Source organism: Myiozetetes cayanensis, unplaced genomic scaffold, assembly GCF_022539395.1.
Source record: "Myiozetetes cayanensis isolate MyiCay16 unplaced genomic scaffold, myiCay2020 scf2-11, whole genome shotgun sequence".
Classification (NCBI taxonomy): Eukaryota; Metazoa; Chordata; class Aves; order Passeriformes; family Tyrannidae; genus Myiozetetes; species Myiozetetes cayanensis.
The window spans coordinates 20,330,316-20,349,575 of record NW_026087411.1 but is presented as its reverse complement, the minus strand read 5'-3'; the positions used below and the strand labels follow the sequence as shown (position 1 = coordinate 20,349,575).

General features: G+C 41.5%; 1 protein-coding gene across 27 annotated transcripts in view; it reads left to right on the top strand.

The window, feature by feature from the left end:
• Window positions 1-3,845: 3,845 nt before the first annotated feature.
• Window positions 3,846-19,260, top strand: part of NRXN1 (neurexin 1) — a 703,850-nt gene continuing 688,435 nt past the window's right edge. For 25 of the 27 annotated variants that reach the window (XM_050314526.1, XM_050314525.1, XM_050314523.1 and 22 more), the window contains exon 1: window positions 7,851-9,353. In XM_050314526.1, coding sequence (XP_050170483.1) covers window positions 8,615-9,353 — 739 coding nt within the window. In that variant the 5' untranslated portion in view covers window positions 7,851-8,614. Of the gene's footprint in view, window positions 3,944-4,101; window positions 4,120-7,850; window positions 9,354-19,260 lie in introns of those variants that run through there. The other 2 variants (XM_050314497.1, XM_050314498.1) reach the window with 2 other exon arrangements.

Here is a 19,260-nt window from a genome sequence, read left to right as displayed (position 1 = left end):
TACCATGTCTGCTTTCTTTGGACAAAGTCATCCATAACTATATAAGACTCTAATCTTCTCTTCATCACTAGAACATTACATCACTAAACACAGCTGATACCTTCTGCAAAGGCAGAAGACCAGGAAATATTAAATTCCAGTACTGAGTATAAGGTCAATAAATATTTTAAATCCTCATAAGTATGCCGCTTTACTTTATTATTTATCCATTCACAATTGGTATTAAGCAAGTTTTTAACACTTTAATCCTCCAAAGTTAGGTATAAGCTAGCTCCAGAAATGCATTATCTAGTGAAACTATCAAATCCAATCCGCATGTAGTTAGTTTCCTCTGTTCTGATTTCAAACATGTCTCAGTCAAATACCTCCAGTACTGCATTTCATTATTTGCTACAAGTAATTTGTTGAACCACATAGTTTTGTCTCTCTTTTACTTCAAGATCTTAAAAGTACTTAAAAATTTTCTTTAATTAGTTTAAATTGAGCAAGCAATGACTTACGTAACACACTGACTTTTTTTCCAAGGCAGGTATCTTCTAATTTCTTCTTACTTTAGATTTACCCACACTTTCTTCATCCATAGTTGATAAAACAATTATCAGGCAGAAATTTTACCTTTCTATCTCCATATTTCTTTAAACCTCACTGCCTCTATGCAGATACAGACAATTGCATACAGATTCCTTGGTTCTGCTGTACATCTGTGTCATCCTGTCTGTTCTTCACTCTGGACCAAGTTCAAAAGGTATTACTGAATTGTTCAAAAAAATGTTACTGACTGTCCTCTAAAAAACCACTTTTATTCAAACACACAAAGAGTCAAGTTTCTAGTGGGTCTGAAGCTCTTCTCAAAGATTTTATTTGGTATAGAAGGATTTCTGGTGATAGTTTCAAAGAAGGGAAATATGTCAGGCATATGTGGCATGATTATAACCAGAACAGAGCATTGATGTGCCCCCAAAAATCTATCCACCCCATTACTGAACATTACCCTGGATCACTTTAGCAAAGAAACAGGTTTTCTCTCTTTCAAATCTTTAAAACAATTCCTGCTGTCTCTATTTCAAATAAATAACTTTCTCCCTTCTCCTATCTTTCTCATGTCTGCCCAGATAACTAATGTTCCCTGGAAGCACCTTTAGTTTGATTTTAGTTGTGGGTTTTGTTGGTTTTGTTTCTTTTTTTCTCAGCAGAATGAGTCTTATTTCTTCTGCAGCTCCTTGACTGGTTCCTTCCTTTTTTTTATTAGCTCTGAATGCCATGCCAATTGCATGTGCGTGTCTCAAAGACAGCTCCAGCATTCACAGTATGATCTCTTATTTAAAATTACAACTCTTGGACAATTTCACATATGTACTTTTTAATGACTCAAAGGCACTTTGTTCTGACAACACACATTCCTCAAAAAGGTCTCGAATAACGGATAATGTACTGCATTTGCTCTGATAGAAAATATGATTGTGTTGTTTTCAAGAATATCATTGCTGCTTTCATCTCTTTACTTTTCAAAACCTATAAATATTTTGGTATAACCCATTATTTTATTAAGCAGAAAGTCAGGATTCTTAATGTGTTTCTTAAAAGGTAAAGGTATTCCATACAGTGGTTGAAAAAAAAGTTGGTAAACCTACAGAGATGGTATGAAAGTCACATTTTTTTTTTTGGCACTGCTTCAGAATGAATCAGCTATGACACCAAATGCTGCAACAATCATCACTGACAAAAGTAGTACATTCTGATAAAACTCAACCAAAAAGCACCATAAAATTAAGGAAATTGTATTTCCCCTAAATCTCCCTGCATCTTCCTGGTTCACTTAATGTCTTCACTTTATTCCTGTGTAGGCTCCTCCTAGACCTACTCTCACTGTGGCAGGCTTCTTTCCAGAGAAACATGAACATCCTTTGGCTACTGCTGGAATAAGTGAGCTGTCCTTCAGCTTCAAGGTGGAAAGAACGCTCCACATGTGCCAGCACCTCCACCATGCCAGCAGGGTGGATAGGGCTTTGGCTTCGACATTTCCTATCTAAAACCATAAGAAGCTTTACCATGTGTTCACTGTGAGCCTAATAACAATAAGGCCACATTTAAAAAGTAGTATTTTTACATTATATATCTATCTATATATATGCACACACACTAAATACTACTGGCATGTTACAGTTTTGCTCCTTTAAAAATGTGCATCACTTATCATATTGAAGCCTACAATTCATATGCTTTTCATAGAAGAAGAGATATTTGCTCCTTGCTCTGTTTGCACGGGTCAAGTTACTACAATTGTTGAGAGAAATTCTTGCTCTATTTGAAATTAACTAGATATGGTTATCATCTGGCTGAACAAAAGGGATATCTGATTATGCTGTAAGTACTGAAGATACATTGCATATTGAGGAAGCTTTTCTTCCCATTACTTAACATGTTGCATGTTACCTCATCAAACTTGTCATCTGTAAGGAAGTCTGTTTCATTAAAAAAAAATTCATAAGGCTAACTCCTCTGGAACTGAGGTGGGAGAAAGAATGTTTTTTTATACTTATTTCTGAAGTTTCAGTTCAAAACTAGGTTACTACGTTCACACCCTAGATGTCAAAAAGTATGGTTGCACAGAGCTTTCTCAATAAATTCTGGGATGCCAAATACTGGAGTGCTCTTATGACTCTTGGTGTGACAAACACCCCTATGTGTGTGTTCAAAAATTGCCAGGACTTTGGTTAAGGCTTCATGTAAATCAATTATAATCAATTCATCACCTTTCTGTAGGCCACAGGGCACTAAGTTAGAAGGTTAATCAACAGACAAAACTGAGCATGTTTGGCACAAATAAATACTTTCCATGCAGCTAAACCCAATGATCTTGAGAAGCTTTGAATTTCTCTAATAGTTTGCAACCATTTGGAGGAGACCTACAGTCAGGCAGGTTTAACACTACACAAGAAAGCGACTGGACTTTCTCAAACATTTCTCATGTGCTTGTAGACCTAGTCCTTCGGTGTGTTCTAGTCACAACTCTGCACCTCTGTTTTCCCAAAGGCTGTTCGGAATTCAGCAAACTTCAGTTTCGGGAGGGGAAGGGGGAAGGAGACACAACAACTTAAAAAAAGAAAAATACCCACAAAACCACCACCACCAAAGCCCAAGCAAACAACAAAACCAAATAAACAAACAAAAAAAACAACAACAAAAAAGCCAAAACTACAAAAAAAACCCCCAAACCAAACAAACCACCCACCCGCCCTCCCCCCCAAAAACCAACCACAAACAAAACCAACCACACCAAAAAAAACCCCAAAAGACCCAAAAAAAAAAAAAACCAAAGCCAAAACCAAACAACCGCCCCCCCAAAAAAAAAAACCCCAGACCCAAACCAAACAGTCAAACTAAACAAACCCGACCAAACCCAACCAACCAACAACCCAACAGAAGAACCAAAAACCCGCACGCAGACAAAGAAGCGCTTTGCCGTAGGGAGCCCCTCAGCTCCCTGCGAGCCCTCGCCGTGCTCCATCATCTCCTCCTCTGCCGGTTCGACCCCTTCGCAAACCCCACGGCCGTCAGACGGCGGCACCGTCGCGCACACCGCCCCGGCCGCGCACCCTCGGCTCTCCGCGGCCCCCTCGGTACCCTCTGCTCCATCCTCCATCCGCCCCATCCCGCCCCATCCCACGGCACATCGGTGCCCACCGCTCCCTCAGCGCCGCTGGCGCCGGGCGGGAGCAGGGCGGGCCCGCGCGCGCGCGGCACCGCCCTCGGCGGGCAGACGGGCGTGGCGGCGTCACGCAGCGGCACCGCCCCCGCTCCCGGCGGCCGCCCCGCCCCCCCCGCCCCCGCCGCCGCCGCCGCTGCCCGCAGCAGCGCCCGCTCCGTCGGCGAGCGGCACAGGCAGCCCCGGCAGCCGCGTCTGCCCCGGCCCCGGCCCCCCCTGCCCGCGGCCCCCGCGCAGGTAAGGCGCGCCCGCAGCGCGGGGAGGAGCGGTGCCGGCGGAGGAGCGGCCGCTCCGCTTCGCCACGGCGGAGTCGGCGGTGGCGGAGGCGCGAGAGGCTGGTGGGTTTGCGTGCGGCGTTGGGGAGAGGTGGATGGCGAGGAGAGGAGATGGTGGAGCGGAGGTATAAGTGAAAGGTTGGATGCGGTAATTTATTATCCCTTGCCGAGGCGGGAGGAGGAGGAGGAGGAGGAGGAGGAGGGGAGAGAGGGGGGTCTGCGAGACTTGAGCGATAAAATCAATCTGCTGCATGTTCTCCCTGGCGTGAGCTGCCGTGGTGAAACGCGAAGCCGGGGCAGCGATGGGAATGAATATCGCAACATTATTGTTATTTATCGGCGGCGATCTGGAAGAGGCAAGGGGTTTGTGCAGGAAGTGCATTGATAATTTGGGACATTTTCTATTGTGAACCAGAAGAAAGAGGGCACCCGACTTCCTCGATATGTGTTTGAAACTGTTCAGGTTCCTGCTGATGGTGTGCATTTTTGAAAGGGTAGAAATTATATCATAAGAACATTAAAATAAATACAGCTGCAGACTGGGAGGGGAGCAAAATCGATCATTCCAGCCGCTTAGGAAAGAATTTGATTCTAGAAATTACGTAGAAATGAAAGGAAAAGATTAATGATGCTGTTAAGTCTGCTTTTGAATTAGAGCGCTTCTCCCTTTGGCTGCAGCAAGGTTGTTTTTCAGATCCTTTTATTTCATCCGGTAATTTGTGAACTCTCAGGTCTTCCCCGCACCCAGAGACAATGCTCTGTATTTCATACAATAAGGATTCTGCCAAGGATTGTGCATGCCAACCGACCTGGCATTTATTAAGGATTTATTGACCTATGGGTGTCTCTCTCTTTCTTTTTCTAATTTGAAAAGGCTCAATCGAGGCACCTGTGACTAAATCATAATTTTTGAAGAAAAAGAAATGGTTGTAGAGGGGTAGGGGAAGCATACGGATTCACTGGCGAGGCAGTGAATGTAATAGATACATTTATATTGGTTTGTGTATGTTTCTCACTACGTATGTGTGTATACATGGATACGTTGCTGGGAGGAATGCCTGGCACTTAAGAGCCCATTTGATAGATAGATAGATAGATAGATAGATAGATAGATAGATAGATAGATAGATGTTAATAAATTGTCCTCTTCTGAGAATGAAAGTATCCCTCTGCTTTGGAAATGACTAGACAAGACTGTGCTGTTTATTGGCAGTGTGTGAATTATATGGGCAGTAATAAATAAGCAATTGTTTGTTGTATTTTTTTCCTTGGGTCTTTCTCCTTTCTTTTACAGTGTCTGCATCTCTTTTCGGCTGTCTTTTTTTTTTTTTTCCTCTTTTTTTCTTTCTTTCTTTTTTCTCCTCTGTCTCTTTTTCCTTTCTCTTCCCCCCTCTTGTCGCTGCTGCTGCTCTGTGTGTGTGTGTGTGAGTGAGGGGTAAGGCAGACGCCGCAGCCAGAGGCAGGCAGCAGGCAGGGATGCTCGCGAGGTGGGATCCCCGCGCGGCGGCTCTCCGCGGACACCTGTAGGGATCGCTCTGGCACGCAGGGCGACCGCGCTCACACACTCACACGCACTCACACGCGCGTCCTTGCCTAGCTCCCCCCATCCTTCCCGCCCCGGCAGACACCACGGGCTCCTGGCACCCTCCTGCTCCTGCGCCCGGGAACGGAGGCGCAAAGCCCTTCCCTGCTTCCCCCGTGCGCTCCCGGCGCAAGGACCGCGCGGACCCTGCGCCCCCTCCCCGCGGCACCTCCCGTATTTCCTCCCCACCCGCCGCTTCCCCAGCCCAGCCCCAGCTGCCTGGTAACCCCCGTGAACGCACACACACACACACACACACACACACACACACACAGAGACACACATACATACACAAGCCGCACCCTCTCCCCACGCATCCCCGCTCCACAAACCTACATGCAGTCTCCCCTTCCCCCACGCATTCCGGACCCCCCTCACACACGTCCTCCTCCCTCCATGTAATTTCTCACGCCACCTCCCACTCCGGGCACGAACGCCGTGTCTCACACCGCCACCCCGCACCCCCCACGCACCCCAAATCCGCTCCCTCACCACCTCCTTCCCCTCCGCCGCAGCGGGGCCGCGCGGCCGCCCGCACCTCCCCTCCCCGCCCTCGGTGCATCCACTCGTGCACATGGTGGCTGCCACTCGTGTCCAGCACCACGCCGGTGCGGAGGCCGCGGGGGGGTCCCCGTGGCGCTCAACCGGCAGCGGCCGCCGCCGCCCCGTCGGGCCGCGCAGGGCGGAGCTGTTCCGGGTGCTGAAGCGGGAGCGGCCGCTCGGCGGGCACTGCTGGCGAGCGGAGCCCCTGCCCGCGGCCCCGCCGCGCCCGGAAAGGCGATCTGGGGAGCGGAGCTGCAGGGGCTCCCGCCAGGGGCCCACCCGGGCACCGCGCTGTGCGGGGGAGCCACCGGAAAATCCCTCGGCTGGTAGCGGCGATGCGTGAGGTGGCTGCTGCCGGGGGGCAGGGAGGGCGTGGGGGGAACCTGGGGTCTGCCTGCTGCTGGTGGGCACAGCTAACCTCTGATCCCGAAGTTTAGGGGTTCTCCCCTCCTCCCTTTTGCTGCTTTTGCCCACGTCGCATGTGACAAATAATAAAAATAATAGTGTTGACATTTTAGAGGAATGAAATTAAATATAAAGAGAGAGTAGGAGGTGACTTAGCAGCTCTGAACGTGTCAGGTGCAGGCAACTGAGGTGTTTGCCTGTTTTTAAAACATGTTTCTCCCTGGCAGGGTCATCTCTACCCCCTCTCCCCACACACAGACACAGACACACACACTCCAGCCCAGCACAGGGCTTGGCAGCAGCTCTGGACATGCTATTCTGCCTGCCTAAGTGCTGCTGGCAAAGAAATGTAAGGGAGGTGAAGGGGAAGTGGTGGGTGAGGGAGATGGAGATCCTCTCCTCCATCAGGAGAGGTCTGCTAATACACAGCTTCCAGAAAAGATATAGCAGCCTGGGAGAGAAAAACAGAGAGCAGAGCCCCTCTGCTCAAACACTTTCAATGTAGAGACCTCTTCAGAGGATAAGAGTGAACTGTGGCATCTATATAATTTTTAAAATGAGAAGTTGTTCTCTTAAATAAGGGCAGCTGAGTAAACATACATAAAATACTGCAACCCAGTTCAGAGGACTAACACCTGGGATTAGCTGATTTGCATAGTGAATAATGTCAACATCAGAGCTGGCTTGAATTGGATTTTCTCTGCCATAACAGAGAATATCAACCCTGAAAGAAAGCAGGTGGCAGAGAAAAAAAAAAACATGGTTTGAAATTTTCAAAAAGCCTTCTATGAAACGATTGCAATTCTTCCTCTCCCCATGCAAATAAACCAGTAGGTGTGCCAGGTACAGTGGAGGCTGTCAGGCTTGCTGGGAACTCAGACCACTTTATTTTTTTGACCTGTATTGGAAACAACTGGAACTGGGCTTGGCAGCATTGTCTGCATGAATAGGACCCTATAGCTTCACAGGTGCTGGTGTTTCCATGAATAAATTACAATAAAATAAATTGCAGAATAAACACGACTTTTTCTGTTTAACATTGCTTTTGTAATAATAAAATATACTACTGAAATATTTGAAAGTTTTGGAAAGGTAAGTAGTTTATGTATAGATTATACCATAAAAATGTAATCTAATATAAGCATGTACATTAAGATTTAGGTTTAGCGCTGCAAGTTATTATAATTCCTCAGTAACTCCAAAATTACAGCTGCATTTTCCTAATGTCCAACAGCAGCTGAAATGAAAAAATAATCTCAAACATTCAATATTGATCAACTTTATGATTTAACATGTTACTTGTCACCATTTCTTATTATTCTGTTTCAATTCCTTGCAGATTAGAAACAAAAACAATAGAGGAAAATCACCCCCCTGGATCTTAGCCTTGGCCTTTTGCAAGCAAACAGAAGAGGAGCTGTCAGGCTTTGCATGTCAAGTAGCCACTCGGCTGTTTGACAGCTTCTGGGTTTCAGCCCCATTGGGATTGAGGCAGCTCAGGAAACCACGAGTGATGAGTCCTGTCGTCTGCTGACGCTGCTCTAGCACCATGGCAGACGGTCCGTGATATGACAAGAGGATCCATGCTAGGAAGGCAGCGTTGGGATCAATAATTGGCTTCCTGGGAAACTACAGTTGGTGGAGAGGATGTAAAAAGAGGTGCTCACGTGCCAGGATATTGCTACAGCCTTGCCGAGCTGGTGGATCCCCTTGGAGGAGAGTTTTGCCACTGATCTTGGTTTTCCTCCAGGTTTGGTAATGTTGGCTTTGGGGAAAATTTCTGCTGACTCACCCACCCCTGGACACCCTTTGCGGAGCCCAGTCGACCAGTGAAGAGACCAAACGGCGCCTTACCCCCACTGCGAGTCCCCTCCAGTGGCCCTTGGCACCATCTCGTGTCCAACTACATCCCGTGGGGCACCTGCAGCCCCCCGCCCCGGGGAGTCTCCCGCAGTGACCCCCGCACCCGGGGCGGGGGTGGACGTGCCTGAACCTCCCATCGCAGCCGGCACCCAGCAAGATTTTACCCTGTCTACCACCGGGGCCCCAGTGCCGCCCCCCGCCAGCCCTGCCGCCCCGCTCGCCCGCCCCAGGCCGCGCAGGATGGGGGCGGCGCTGGTGCGGCGTGGGGGCTACCTGCTACTCTGGCTGGCCTTACTGCTGGGCTGCTGGGCTGAGCTGGGCAGCGGGCTGGAGTTCCCGGGTGCAGAGGGCCAGTGGACCCGCTTCCCCAAGTGGAACGCCTGCTGCGAGAGTGAGATGAGCTTCAACATGAAGACACGCAGCTCCAGTGGGCTGGTGCTCTACTTTGACGATGAGGGCTTCTGCGACTTTCTGGAGCTCATCCTCACGCAGGGCGGGCGGCTACAGCTCAGCTTCTCCATCTTCTGTGCTGAGCCTGCCACCCTGCTCTCGGACACGGCGGTCAACGACAACCTCTGGCACACTGTCGTCATCCGCCGCCACTTCAAGAACACAACGCTGATTATTGACCGAACCGAGACCAAGTGGGTGGAAGTGAAGTCCAAACGGCGGGACATGACTGTCTTTAGTGGGCTCTTCTTAGGGGGGCTCCCGCCGGAGCTGCGGTCGGCAACGCTAAAGCTGACCCTCTCCTCTGTCAAGGACCGAGAGCCCTTCAAGGGCTGGATAACAGATGTCCGTGTCAACTACACGCAGGCGTCACCGGTGGAGAGCCAGGAGGTGCGACTGGATGACGAGCAGAGCCGCCTGTGTGCCAGGGAGGACGTCTGCCTCAATGGGGGCGTCTGCTCGGTGCTCAATGACCAGGCCGTCTGTGACTGCTCCCAAACGGGATTTCGAGGGAAGGACTGCAGTGAAGGTAAGGTGCCATTTCAGTTCGCCCCACTGCCCCCCTCCCCATCACTCCATGGAGGGGACGGGTAGGAGGCCAGGCCTGCATGAAATTTCATCTGTATGAGTGGATCTTCCTCCGTCCCCTCCCTTTCCATCATGTCCCTGGCTCCTCTCTTCCCTACCTTCTCCTCACCGTCTTCCACGTGTCTCTGTGGCCAACCATGGTGCCATTACTCTTCTGTTTTCTGAGAGGCTGGGTGAGAGAAGGAAGAGGAGCAGGATGTTATTTGAATGTCCTCTGGGGACGAGGTGGGATTTGGGGTTGTTCCGGCCAAAGGGAAGACGGGTCCTGGGTACCAGATGTCTCCTGGGTGGGAGGGGGCGGTTGGCATCACACTTGGCTGGAGCTGAAGGAGGGGACAGGCATGCTTATCACAAGCAGCTCGTGGTAATTAGTTTGGGGAGCCGGGAAAGCAATTCTGGGGATAATTTTACTGGATTAAGTACAAAGATGACCTGGGTTTGGTTTTGTAGGCTAGAGGAGACCCAGAGTCCAGTTTGTATTTGATACTTGCCTCTGCTATGTCATTGAAATAAAATCAGTGATTTATATGTGAATTCCTGAAATTGTTGCTGGGGTAAAGGGGGATTAAACGGAGGATTATGTTTTTACATGAATGTGAATGGTACTGCTTTGCAATGTGTTTAGCAATTCACCATACCAGTTAGACAGGGAGAATGCAAAAGGGCAAGGGGGAAGTACATACTTCAAGACCACAAAATTACTGAATAGTTTTACCAAGGAAGAGGGAGCTTAGAGAAACAGCAGTTTCCTGAATCCCATCTACAAATAAATCACTGGGTAAAATATGATTCATATTCAGTGCCCATTGTTTTTGGCAAATGGAAGGAATGTGAGAGTTTACTTTGCAGATGCATTCAGGACTTTTGTTTTTATTATTTTGTTAGTAAATGTACCATTGCTTGCAGCTCCTTAAGCATAGAAATTACATAGGTTGTGTACCTGGAACAGGATATAAAGGTGTATGAATGAAATAAGAGCAACTGTACCAAGGGAAAATATAATCATCATGTCAAAATTTGAGAGCAAAGACTTAAGTTTAAATGTAAAAGGTAAATATAAATAAGATATCATCAAGGCCAAATTAAGATCTTCACCGAGTGGCTGCGTGACATTTATGGCTGAATAATTTGCCTTTAGCATTTCTATCAGATTTCACTTATTATAAGAAAGAAAACATCATTTGTGATTGTGCTTTATTATGTAACACCTTCTGTCCTTAGTGTCAATATTCAAAATGCTACAGTCATTCTGCATTCTGTTTACCTTACCAGCTGTTTATCTCTCATCTGCCATTTGTAAAAAATTCAAACCCTACTAATATTTAAAATAATTCTTAATAAGAGCAAATGATAGTTTCTGAAAATAAGACATTTGTACTTTCAATTGTACCCATTCCCAAAATCTGCAAAATGTAATGTCTTTTATATTAGGTAGATTGTCTCACTGGATTTGGTATTTGGATGTCAATTTTTAACATATGACACTACATAATATATAGGTGTATGTAGAATAACAAGTTGTCTTAGTTGGGCCCAAAAACCAAAAAGAAAATTATGAGGTGTAGCAGCTTCATTAAACAACAATGATAATTTAAATGCTATTATGCATTTACATACCCTTTACACTAAAACACAGTTTATTTATTTGAAGTTATTTTGAATATGTAATTTTATATAAAAATGTTCAGATAATTGCATGTAACATAAATCAGATAAATTCTTACATTTACATAATAATAGGTTCAATATCTATTTTTAGGGAACATTTTTATGTTTGGACTGAATGTTAAGTGAAATACATATTTATATTTATATATATTAAAATTGTATGGAGCTTTTAAGGAGATGACACTCAAAATAATACTTAGAATCCCCTAAAGTTAAGGTAAAATGCTGACTTCATTTAAATACTGGTGGTTTTACGATTGACCTCAGTGGGATCAAGGTTCTTCTTACATGTCCCTTGACCACTAAGAAGACCTATAAAATAATATCAAGACTTATAATTTTAGCATATTCTTTCTGCAAAGGATCATAAAGTATTCACATTCTGATTTCGTTTGGAACAGGAGGCAACATTTCCCCTGGTAACAATATAAATGGAACTAGTCCTACAGTTTAAATCTGTTAATTGATAAAAGATAGTAACTGAAAATTCCATCAGTCATGTTTTAGTGAAGGGAGTAGAAGAGACTATAGTATGTGCTACTAAAGATATTGAATTATTATAAATTATTTAATATTCTAAGAAATAGAAAAAGCAGAAGGATAAGTAAATCCTTTATGTCTGCCAAGAAAGAAATGCTGGCTACTGCTTAGGTTTTTGTAACCAACAGAGAAATTATGCTGTTGAGCTTTGATCTTTTGTTCCCAGAATGTGTAAATTTCCCACAAACCTTAGCCATTGCTAGAGGATCATCTCAGACTACAATTATCTGCAGGAGTCTTTTGAGTTTTCACACTTACCCTAGTTTTGCTCTTTGTTTAAAAATGGTTTAGATTTTATCTGAAATTCTAGCCAGGTGTCCTGGTTGATACCTTTTCTTTAAAGGTGAAAGATGGTAATTAAGTTCGATATTCCTGGGATTTATTTTTTTTTTCTTGGATTTATTGTGGTTCTGTATCTCTGCAGTCTGGTAAGACACAGAATCCCACAGTGTAATGCAGAGGACTTTAGGAATCAATAACAACAACAACAAAGAAAACCTTTTTAAAATTTTTTATCCTGACTTGCATGTTTGAAAGTTTAGAAATAAATAGATTTAGAATCAAAGTTTCAAGTCTTAGGATGCCATTTTTGATAGAAGTTCAGTTATTTTCAGGAGAAAATCTGGTGATTTTTTTTTCAGATTCTCATTTTGAAAATCTCAATGTTTCATGCAGTAATTTTTTTTCTTATAAGAATGAAGTTTAACCAAGTTACATTTTTTTTTTCAAAACCCATAGTAATATAAATTATTTACCATAGGTTTAAATGGTTTTGTACCTGTCTAAATCAGCAGTAGCTTCATTTATGCTTTCTGAACTACCTCAGTAAGAACAGTGCAAGCTAGGAAAGAACCATTCAGTCATGCCCTTTGTTCAAATAGGATCTAAATTCTCTTCAATGGGAGCTTTGGCATAAATCAGAGAAAAAGGACTGGAGTTTTGCTTAAGTGTCAAGGATGTGCAGTCCACAGCAGAGAAAAATATGCTCTGTAGCAGTTCTGTTGTCGATGAGTCCATGAGTAAAACCAGTACAGGTGTCCTCTAAAAGAGAAAATAAAATCTCTATTTAGTACTGAAGAAGGCAAGGGAATATTATTTCACATAATAATATTGACTCAGTAGAAGGAAAAATAAACAAAATTATAATAAATTTTATTAGGAATAAGACTAGCGTTGAAATAAACTCCAATTGCCACATCAATTTTCTGATAAATTTTGACACACATTGCAATATATTCAGTGAAAATTATAATATTTCCTGAAATTACTCAAATTGATATGGCTTGATTCTATGATAGGGATAGCTGTTTATTAAAAAGACAGATCTTTAAAGTCAGATTTTTAGTGAATTAAGTCAAGATCCTAGAAAGTAAGGAGAATACCTGATTCATATCAATGAGCCTCCATATTCCTCTTCTGACTGCTTCTTACACTAAAATCTGGAAACAAAACTCCCGTTTTGTATATAAAATTGGTAAAATAGTGACCTTCTGACTTTAGACAAAAAGTCATAATTTTCATTTCATCCTCATTTATACAAAAATAACCTTGTATAGTATCCTGTCTGAGAAAATAAGCAGATACATCTAAAAGAAGTAGTAAAATACACATGATGCATTGATTTGGAGGAAGTTTCTCACTGATGCTAACTTCTTGTCACTCCATGCCCTTCTGCTTTTCTATATCTGTAATTGCTTGAAAAAATTGCACACAGGATTTATCTTTTTAAAATATAACTTGCTAGTTGCCTCAATATTAGTATGCTATAGAGAAAATTGCTCAGTGAATTCAGAGTATTCCTGTTTTGAACATGTTTTATTGTAACTGTTCTACTGAGTTTCTGGTTCATGAGAAAAATGAGGACTGTTCATGCAGCTGTTCACTGTAACAGATACTCTTCCTTGTCAGATATTCAGAAGTTGATGCCAGCTATGGTTTGAACTGTGAAAGTGATTTGTGAGGAAGCGAGTTCCAGATGTCTCAGGCTAGCCAGCATTTAGATTTGTTTGTTTGGGTTCTGAGTATATTACATCAGTCTTTTTTGTGCATATTTCCTTTTTCATGTTATCTTTTTAAAAAGTCATCCAAAATTTATATCTCTTTGGAAATTTTTGTATTTTAATCCATTTAATTCTCTTATACCTTGAATGAAACATTTAAACTTCTTTTGGCATTAATTAATTAATTAAGATACGTGTTTGAGTGAGATGCTGTTGCACTCATTGCCTATAGTCAGTCTTATCAGAGTAGTCACCATGGTCTTTATACTTCTTGAATAGTTAGATAAATATACTTTTGGCTAGAAAGTACTGTGAACAGAAATTTCCTTTTCATTTACACTTCAGAATTTTTACTTAGAGTGCGCATCTCTATTGCATGATCTGTATTCCTTCTGCATGCTGAATTTCTTGTTAGTGCCAATGGCCGCGGGGGTGATGTTGATTTAGAGGGAGGGGTAGAGATCCGCTAGAGGTTGTATCAAGCTTGTGTTGTGTTTACCAATTATGTCATTAATTTAACAATCTTTTTTTTCACTTTATTTAATATTTTTAAATGGTGACTTTGTTGTCAGAGGAGAATCTTGAGCGCGCATAGTCAAGTGATCCAAAAATCTTTCAGATCTGTGTTAAACTTGTGCCCTTCACATTTAGTCGTATGGAAAACCAATCCTTATGTCAGTTTAAAGCACTATTTTGCATCATTTTCATAATGCAATTTGATGTATTACTTTGTTTGCCAGGATGCAGCATTATAGGATATTGATTTCAATATCTGCCTCGTGTAAAATCACGGAATTTAAATACTGTGTCACTGGTAATTAGGAATTGGCAGTCTGTTTTCTATTATCTTCTAAGGAAGTTTCTTGTTGAGTATTACTAATCCTTTCAAAATGCTGATATTGAAATACTTCCAAAAGACCACGTACACATATAGCCTACATCTTGGTATCCCAGATCAGTAATATTTTAATTAATGAGGTTGCTGCTTCCTTTTGTGCCTAGTTGAGGTACCAGGTCCTTGTTAATTTTAAGTCTATATTGCAAATTATAGAAAGCTAATATGCTAGAAGACTTTATATCTAGCACCATAGGACCTTGTCTCAGACTGGTCATATTAATTCAGAATTTCAAAAGAATATTTTAAAATTCTTTATATTTTAATGTAACTACACTTTTAGGCTTACAGGCATTTTGGACCAAATATACTTGATCTTTTGTGTCAGCTGCAGGTTGAGCTTTCTAGAAGTCTTTTAATAGTAAATACTAGCCAAGTATTTGGGGGAAAACATTTGGATTCCAGAACATATAACTTTATCCCATCATCATTACTGACCTGATAGATAGGAATGGGAAAACACCCTGGCAATTAAAAACAGTTCCTGATAGAAATAGCTTTATGTAGAGGCTAACATTAACATATGCAGCTTTAACGGTTTATACTTCTTTTAATAAACATTAAAATTGGTTGGTAATTTAAAACAAAAAAGTTGATCCATCTTTCTTGGTGAATTTAATATGATGTTTTATCTTCCATAAAGCTGTATGTTCCTTTCAGAAAACATGAAACCATACCAGCTTCTGGAAAAATGCCATGTCAAATTTATTGTGCCGTGGTTGAAAGTTGTGTACCTTCATAAACACATGATTTTACAGAATAGTGAACAGCATTTTGATGTCCTGCATACCTTTTTGTACCTGAGGAATCAATGGTAAAGACTAAAGTATACTTCTTTCAGGGAATGATTTGGTAGAACATAGCAAAATAGCTTTACCTGTGTTGTTATATATAGAGTTGACTACCAAATTAGGGTATGTAATACTTTGATGCCTTTATTTAACTTTACGCTGACCCAGGATCATAATTTAATCTCTTGCAAAAGATGTGCACTTTCATTGAATGACAGCTTCTCCTTCTGTACTGTGGTGATGGTATCACAAGCACTTTACCAGCCTGGATTATATTGTCATGTGTGCAGAACTCAATCTTGCAGCTCAAGTGCTCTTCTGCCAAGCTAAAAAGTAGTTGTATGTGGTGGCATCATACTAATGTCTCGCTATTCTCCTGGATCAATGAGCACTTCAATGCACAAAATACCTATAGTAACTAATGACCTAATGAAGTAGGAAAAAGCACGTGGTGGTTTTGATATGCCATTGTTTTCTCAGTGACCCTAGCCAGTTCACACCTCTTCTTCAGTTTGTTTTCTCCATCTGTGAAGTTAAACTAGTGGCACTCCATAAATGCTTTTTTTTTGTATGATTTTTTCCTGGTCATCAGATACTTGAAATATCAGAGTTTCTGTTAGGGATCTAATAGGGGAAGGTAAGACTTGAAGCTCCCTTTACTGTAGTGCAACCACTTTAGTCTGCAGAACTGATACTTGTCAGTTGGCTTTGAAGTTGCTGGCGTTCCTACTGCCTATCCATAGCTGAGTGTTCAGAATAGTGTGTTTTTTTGTGTATGCATCTCATCTGCCACTGCTTTCCATTGGTCTGACTAGACATTGGAAATGATGTCAACTACCAACCACATTTCCTTTGACAATTTAGCTCTTCTTGTGGTCGTAAAAGTTCTCATCCTTTGCACCATTACAACACCTGTACAAAAGCCATCCTTATTACTGTAAAAGGATCTAAGGTTTGATGTCTGGGGATAGCAAAGAGCTCTGGTTCCCAGTCAATGACCGTATAATTTTCTTAAAGTTTTATTTTCTTCCTTTTGCAATGAGAAATCTGGGGGTGAAAGTGGGAGGTGGCCTTAGTCATGCCTGGTTTGAGCTTGTAAAGAAATGAGACAGGGGTATGCTGGCAGCAAATCTGTAAGAACAGGATTATATGTTAAGAATTTAGATTTCTTTAATTCTGCGGAGTGGATTATGAACCTAGAACTATTTAGCTAGGTTCTGTTAAGCAGCAAACTTGGTACCTTTTAGATAGCTGTAAAAAACATGTTCTGTTTTCATTTTTCACTGGAGTCAATTTGAAGTCCCACTGACTCAAGTTTAAAATTAGGGCAAACCTAATAACCTGCTGATTCTGAACTTATATTCAAGTGGGAATATGAAAACAGAGAGATCTAGGGCAAATTAAATAACCTGCTGATTATGACTGTAGTATTCTTTTGGGAATATCTATAGAGAAAATACTTTCATAAATTCTTATATTTATTACCATCCATCATCATTATAATTATAATTATTCGTTAATTTAATATATACCTTATGAACCATGCTGAAAGAGTAAAGCTATATGATTAATTTTGTTTTATATTTAAGACACTGTAATTTGAGGAAAAATCTGTTTTACAAAAAAAAAAAATAAAAAGGATGGTGTATTCACTAGAATCACTTTTAGCAGTTGCTACCACTACAAACTGTGAAACTACTGCCTATGTAGGTGTTACGTACTAACAATGATATGCAGGTGTGCAAGCTGCAGATTCCTTTTATACTGTGCCTCATTGCACAAGGTCTTGAAATGAGAAGGTTTGACTTTTTGGTGATTTTGTCTAGAGAAAAGGCATTGTGTTGCTTAAGGCAAAGAAACTAGATTGATTCTTCTCACAGTGCTGTCTGTTTGTAATTAAGGGAATGGATACAGCTTTGAGGAGGTCACGGACATTACACTGTGCAGTTGGAGATGCATGTTACAGTTCCAAAGTTTCCGAATTACATCTTAATTTCTGATACAGAATGACCTTCATGTTGATCTTCTTTCTCTTCTGTGCTTTTTAGCTTTAACAGAAGAGTTTTAAAAATGACGTTTCTGTCAAAGGAGGTATTTCCATTAGGAAAAGACTCCTTGAGAAAGATTGCATGTATATATTATAAATTTTATGTGCTTTCTTTTGAAGAAGAATATAGAAAATCACAAAATTAGTGAGTAGACATGAGGCGAAGATCTGTATCTCACTACTGCAATTTTCTTTGGAAGCTTATCCTGACTCTTCTTTGTTCCCAAAGGTGACAATAGAAATGTTCTCACACACATGCATCAGCATTTGGACAATGGGTGTCTGGGGCACAACCATGATGAATAGTTTTAGGAAGAATTACAGTCTTGTGATGCAAAGATTATATACATTATTAACAGAAATGTGTGAACTGGGCCCTAATGCTAGGGGAAAAAAGTTCTCTTCAATCCTCTCAAGAAAGATGTTATATTTCCTCATTCTAAAACGTGCAGGAGTGATAAAAGTGGTATAAAAAAGTTCAGATTCCACTGATTATTGCTCAGCAACAGGCTTACATTTTACATTTGTGAAATTATTTGTATATTTTACATTTGTAAAATCAGGCTCTTAACTTGTAAGGTCCAGGGATAGGAGTCAGAAGGGCCAGTGAGACACTTCATCTTCTTCCCAGATTACACACACTTCTATGTCTAAGCACAATGATTTTCAGTAACAGAACTTTTTACCTGCTATTGTTGCAAATCCACTGACAACCACAGTCATGTTTACTTTCAGAGGTTTTATCTATTCTCTTATCATTGGCTGGATCCCATTTTCTTGTGTTAAGTGTCACTGGAGTCCTTAAGTAAGTAGAGTCTTTCTTGCACATCATAAATACCCACATTATTCAAGTTTGTTACTCAGTCCCATATTGATACTGTGAGTCATGCTGTTGGATTTTGTAAATCCTAAACCGTGAAAGCATTCACAGTGATGCAAGTCAATAAAATTTCCTTCCAGTTTGTTCCCTATTAAAAAAAAAAAAAAGAAAACAAACATAAACATATCCATTGCAGTAAAAGTTAATGGCACCATGGAATTCAGAAGCAAAGATGCTTTCATTGAGTAGTGGCTTTCATTCTTTTTTTCTTGCTTGTGTTTAAGTATAAAATTTTTCTCTCTATTTCGTTCACATTTCTATTAAAAAATAGTAAAAAGCAGTTAGTGATGCTGTATCTATTGTGATAGAGGTATACCTAATTCAAAAACCATGCCTCTAAGAGCTTAGTAATATTTAGTTCTTTTGATGTTTTACTTTAATATGGGGTTATTGCTCCTTGCATAAGCTAAATATATCAAGTGAACTGAGTACAGGTTTCAATGTTACTCAACTTTGCTCTTCCTTAGTTTCCTCATCAGAAATTTGAAAAATAGCACCTAAGTATGCCTTGAAAACTTATCCTTGCCCAGTCTGAGCTCTCAGTGACTTTCAGTCATTAGAGAATACAGAGAAAGATACTAAGGACATTGATTAACCAAAGGAATTGGAAAAGGAAAATGCCTTTAGAAATCATATATATTATTCTGTAAAATATTTAAAAAAATATTTTACTTTTGTAGATTTGTCACATTCAGTAGTATCTCTGTCCATTGATGGGCTAAAATAACTTGTTGCAGTAGTCCTTTCATGTCTGTCTAAATCAGGATTGATGCCTCTCGAAGCTAATATATTAAGCCATTGTAAAATAAGAGTAAGATCAGAATCAGGTTCTCTGGTTAGGAAAAAAACCTTAACTTTTCAACTGTATTAATATTAAAACACCCCAAAAACTCATGAAATAAATAGACTTAATCTTGCCCACTACTATGTAACACTACTTTGCAAACTTAATAGAAGTTTCCTTTGTCATTCAGATGCATACAAACATTTTATCAGCACAGAAATGACTATTGAGAAGCTTTGCTTT